General features: G+C 36.8%; 1 protein-coding gene across 2 annotated transcripts in view; it reads right to left on the reverse strand.

Moving 5' to 3' along the window:
- Positions 1–5,748, reverse strand: part of USP32 (ubiquitin specific peptidase 32) — a 207,356-nt gene that overhangs the window by 42,947 nt on the left and 158,661 nt on the right. For both annotated transcript variants that reach the window (XM_004706988.3, XM_045299563.1), the window contains exons 24-26: positions 4,184–4,335; positions 3,204–3,315; positions 1,661–1,872 (exon numbers count right to left, since the gene is read on the reverse strand). In XM_004706988.3, coding sequence (XP_004707045.1) covers positions 1,661–1,872; positions 3,204–3,315; positions 4,184–4,335 — 476 coding nt within the window. The remainder of the gene's footprint in view (positions 1–1,660; positions 1,873–3,203; positions 3,316–4,183; positions 4,336–5,748) is intronic.

The following is a 5,748-nucleotide window of genomic DNA, read 5'->3' on the forward strand; positions in this document are numbered from 1 at the left end:
AAATCATGATGTTGTCTATTTATTTGTCAGTATTTTTGTATTCCTTTTTTTTAAAGAAAATAATTTTATTAGGGGCTCATACAACTCTTATCACAATCCATACATATATCAATTGTGTAAAGCACATTTGTACATTCATTGCCCTCATCATTTTAAAAACATTTGCTCTCCACTTAAGCCCTTGGCATCAGCTCATTTTTCCCTCTCCCTCCCTCATGAACCCTTGATAATTAATAAATTATTATTTTGTCATATGTTACACTGTCCAATGTCCAAGAACATTCTTGTGTCCTAAAAAGTACCTTCTCCATAGGCACCTACATTTACTTACATGTCAGAGAAGATATACATCTCTACACAAACATATATTGCTGTTGTTAGATACTGTGAAGGTGTGTCAACCATAGCGACCCCTTGTGACAGAGCACAATTGCTCCATAGGGCTTTCAAGGGTATAATCTTTTATTTTTAAATAGTAATTTTATTGACATATCTTACACATTCCAATATGTCCATTCACATACAATTCTGTTGTTCAATCCCATTTGGTGGGGTTATACAATCATCAATGCTATCAGCTCCTCTTCACTCACCCCTTCCTCACTCCTCCCTCCCCTCATTTCCTGTGCCCCAGGGAGCCATTACTACTGCCCCTATTAGGGGTCATCTATCTTGATTACCATGTACTGAGAGATCTTAAATATACAAATGAATGTATGCAAATCTAACATGATTAATGAGGTATAACACATTAAGACCTTAAGAGTGTGGGGAAGAAATCTTAAAAGAATTAGTAGTTATGTAGTTCTTAAGTGCCATACCACACCCTGGATTTATCATCTGTTCCATGTGGCCCTGAGAGGGCCTTACCAATGATCTTGTAGGTGGACTTTGGGTCTCCACTACATCCACTCCCATTCTCAATGATTTGGTTGTGCATTTTTGAACTTCTGATACTCCTTCCCATCAACACCTCATGATCACATAGGATGGTGTGCTTCTTCCAAGTGGGCTTTGTTGCTTCCCTGCTAGATGGTTGCTTGTTTTATTACAAGCCTTTAAGACCCCAGATGCTGTATCCTTTGATAGCCAGGCACTATCAGCTCTTTCTTCACCACATTTGCTTGCGCACCCATTTTGTATTCAGCTATCGTGTCAGGAAAGTGAGTATCGTAAAATGCCATATTATTAGAACAAACTGTTCGTATAATGAGGTATGATTTAAGTAGAAGCCCAGAGTCTATCTGCTTCTTTATTAAAGGTTGTAATATTTATGGTAGAAAATTGTCAGGTTTTTTTCTCCATGGAGCTACCAGGTGGGTTGGGTTTGAACTGCCAATCTTTCAGTTACCAGCAGAGCCCTTAACTGCTGTACCAACAGGGTTCCTTACACGAACACATAGGAGATACAGACTTCTTAAAGAAAACAAGACCGATACACCACTTACCCTCCTGCATCTTAACAAGAATGAGGAATCTCATACTTCATACACAGGTCATCATGTGTGATACTAAAACCAACTGCAACCACTTATATTACCAAATGATAATTAATAATCACATGAATTTAAATCCAATGAAGATGTTGGAAGACAGAATATGACTACCTCACAAAAGAGACCGGAAAGACCAGCAGTAACTTGGCTTACGTTTAACTAACCATTTTTCGGTGGACTGCAATGATGTAGCCTGTAAAGGGGTTGTCAGGAAGAGATGACATATGACCATTCACCATTCCATTTGTGAAGTTCTTCTCAGTTCCACATGGCACAACAGTGTTTGGCATTCCATTGGGGATGAATATCGGTCGAGGCAGGTCTCCATTGGTGGTCAGAGCAAACATGCCATTTGTAGATGGGGAAGAGGAAAAATCTATGCATTCAAAGATAAATACAGCACCATAAATACTTGTAGTACCTTTATCTTGACTTTTTTTAATCAAGTGGGGTTCCAGACCATTGATAGGATAGACCCTTTGAATACAAGGCATGAAGAAATTATAGTTCAAATAATAATTCAAGCTCAACTCAAAGATTTTAATTTCAGGTTTACCTCAACTCATACTACACAAGCACAAGAGTCTATGCTGGAAACCGCAAGCAAAATTCTGCAGAAACCTCTATCAGTACCATGTTGCGGCATCTAAAGAGTTCTACTTTTTATTGACATATCTCACTCATTCCAATATATCTCTTCCCTTCCCATACAGTTCTGTTGTTCAGTTCCATCGGGTGGAGTTATATAATCATCAATGCTATCAACTTCCCTGTTTCCCCCTCTTTTTGTCATTCTCTATTCCATTATTTTTCCTCCATTCCCTTAAACCTGCTCTGTAAAATATGGTAGCTTTGAGCTTGACGTTGCTTTCTAAATTAAAAAGAAATTAAACTTAAAAATCATTTCCTCAGCCTTACTAGCCACATTTCAAGTGCTCAATAAATAGCCAGAGTTACTAATGACTACCATATTGGGCAATATAAATTACGGAAAATTTCCATCATTAAAGTTCTATTAGTGTTGCTATAAATAAAAAGCATTAAAAGATCATCCAACAACCTACCATTAGTCCTACTAACAAAGTATCAATGAGAGGAGCCTCTGAAGAATGTAAGAGATGGTTCACTATCTAGAAACTCATTCTCTAAAGAAATCCTCTACAGTTTGGAATAAACGTACCGTATATACTTGAGTATAAGCCAACCTGGATATCAACTGAGGCACCTAATTTTACCACAAAACTGCATTAAAAAATGTGCTGAAGAATCGGAGTATACATGAGTATATACGGTAATTATCAGGAGGAGGAGGAATCAAAAGCAAGGATATTAATACCCAAAACACTAATTTAATTACTGTATTAAATATATGCAATATTAGATAAACAAATTTCTGTTTAGCTTTATCTAGGCTTATGTTTTCTGATATTAGGTTCCCTTCGTACCATCTACAGCTCTGTTAGTTTTAGACAAAAAGATTTAATTCAGAAATCTGAATCCCAGTCAAAGTTTATTTAATAACAAGGTACCTAATAGTCATTTAGGTTCTTTAGAGCTTAAATTCCTATGTATACAATGATAAACTTGAGCCAAATAATCACTAGGGGTTCCTTCTAGCTCCAGGATTCTTTTGCTGTAATATCCTCTATGAAAACTACAGACCAAGTTTTAAAGCTGAGACTATAAGCAGCAGCTGTTCTGTCTTACCCGTCTGAATTGGACTAGATGCTGAAATGGGAGATCCAGGGATGGGAACCTCAAATGCACACAAAAATCCACTCACTGAGAGTCGGACTTTTTGGTTGTCCTGAGGGAAGTTCTGTAAAGAAAGAAGATAAGATGGAAGGGAAGTGTCAGAGAAAATAAGTATTTGGAGCAAAAATAGATATTTGGGGCAAATGGTTTAGCTGCTCAGTAAAAGAAACTAAATGATTGAATAATTTTTCCTCAACTACCTAAAAGATAAAATGGTTGACAAACATAGCTGAAAAATAACCTCATTGTTCACCCCCAAATCCCCATGATCCCTTTCCATCAGAAGCAAGTGAACAGTGTACATTTTTGTCTTCATCTTCATAACCCTCAGAGACTTTGCCTTTGTATTTTATATGAAAAACAAAAACAAAACAAAAAAATAGAAAAACACCTATAAGGTGAGCATTTTTTCAGAAACTTCAAACAAATATAAACACTAAAGGTTAGAGGTCAATTTAGGGTAGGCTATTATTAGAATATTCATGTGGATAGTTTTTATACACTACTTTCTTAGTGTGTCCAAAAGCCAAGTATATATAAATATTCACACATGAAAATCAATACCCCAAAACATATATTTATAACTACAGACAATATCTAGGAAGAATTCTATTATAATAGTAATACCGAAGGCTCTCAAGAGCAGCAGCAGTAGCAGTCCCTGGGGGAAAGCGATCCTGGACTGACACAACTAGGTTATTCCATACAAGTAGCAGTGGGCTTAGGGAGTTCCCTTATTAAAAAATACCACCTTTATTCTAGTAGACAACTGAAATTTCTGGCCTGGTAAATTTGGTATATCTTTTTTGTTCAATTTTTATTGTATTTTATTAGCTCCATTTAAAACAAGTAATTCTACGAATGCTTCAAGAATTAAAGCTATGATCTTTTAAAGGACAGACTCAGGGCTCTCCTGGAGTCATCGATATTACCTTTATGTTGGAACTATGCACTTCTGCAAGAAGGATCTGTTCTGATTTAAGTCCACAGAGATCACTCAGCTGCTTTTTTAAACCTGTGTACTTTTCATCCATATTCAGTCTTAGACCATATCGTACAGGGGTTGTACCATCTAGCTTAATAACTGTGAAGAGAAAGAGCTTTTATCAGTAAAATGCTGGTCTGAGTGAAAGCCATTGACTAGATATATTTCACTCAATTTTTATCTGGTATGTAAATGCTTCTACAGATGGTGATTGAAGACATGATTGAGTCAAATCAACATTTTCCCTGATGTCATCCGATAAAGAAATGTGAGTGGCTTGGCAAGTTTTTCTTTCTTTTTAAAAAATTTATGTGAAATGTGTTGAGTATTTAAGTACATAATTAACCAAAGTGTACAATTCAGATGTATTTAGTATATTTTGAATGTTATATAGCTACCACCCTTTTTCTAGTTTATACAGCCACCACCCTTTTTCTAGCTTTAGAACTTTTTACTTTATATTCAAGTATAAAAGTAATCAATCAAGCATAAAATACCACTTTCCTCCTATTCTCTGCAAACCACTAATCTGCTGTCTGTATGGATTGGCCAATTTTGGATATTTCTTATGAAAGGGGTCATATGACATTTTGTATCTGACTTCTTTCACTTAGCATAATGCTTGTAAGGTTCATTTAAATTGTATCAGGACTCTGTTCCTTTTTCTGGCTGAGTAAAAATATTTCATTGTACCCATATTTACCACAACTTGTGTATCTAGTAACCCGCTGATGAGCATTTGGGCTGTTTCCACTTTTAGCTGCTACAAATTTATAGGTGGACATGTTTTCACTTTTCTTGTATCTTGGCTGTGGACGTGGGAATGGAAGAGCTGAGCCATATGGTAATTATATTTTTAACTTTTGGAGGAACTACTACAGCAACTGTTTTCCAGAAAGACTGCATCATTTTGATTCTGACAAGCAATGGACAAGTGTCCCTATTCCTCCACATCTTATTTTTCATTTTTTAAAAAATTTATAGTCATCCTAGTTGGTGCGAAAGGTGACTCACTGTGGTTTTGATTTTTTTTGTTAAATCATTTTATTGGGGGCTCATACGCTTCTCACAATCCATACACACATCCATTGTGCCCAGCACTTTTGCACATTTGTTGCCATCATCATTCTCAAGACATTTGCTTTCTACTTGAGCCCTTGGTATCAGCTCATTTTCCCCCTCTCTCCCCACTTTCCCTTCCCTCATGAACCCTCCATAATTTATAAATTATTATTTCGTGATATCTTACACTGCCCGACATCTCCCTTCACCCACTTTTCTGTTGTCCATCCCCCAGAGAGGAGGTTACATGTAGATTCTTGTAATCGGTTCCCCCTTTCTACCCCACCTTTGCTCCAGACTCCCGTTATCGCCACTCTCGCCACTGGTCCTGAAGGGTTTATCTGTCCTGGATTCCCTTATGTTTCCAGTTCCTATCTGTACCAGTGTACATCCTCTGGTCCAGCCAGATTTGTAAGGTAGAATTCGGATCATGATAGTGGGAGGGGAGAA

The sequence above is a fragment of the Echinops telfairi genome, unplaced genomic scaffold (genome assembly GCF_000313985.2).
Source record: "Echinops telfairi isolate 266 unplaced genomic scaffold, ASM31398v2 ScPeMD7_7458;HRSCAF=8496, whole genome shotgun sequence".
Lineage (NCBI taxonomy): Eukaryota > Metazoa > Chordata > Mammalia > Afrosoricida > Tenrecidae > Echinops > Echinops telfairi.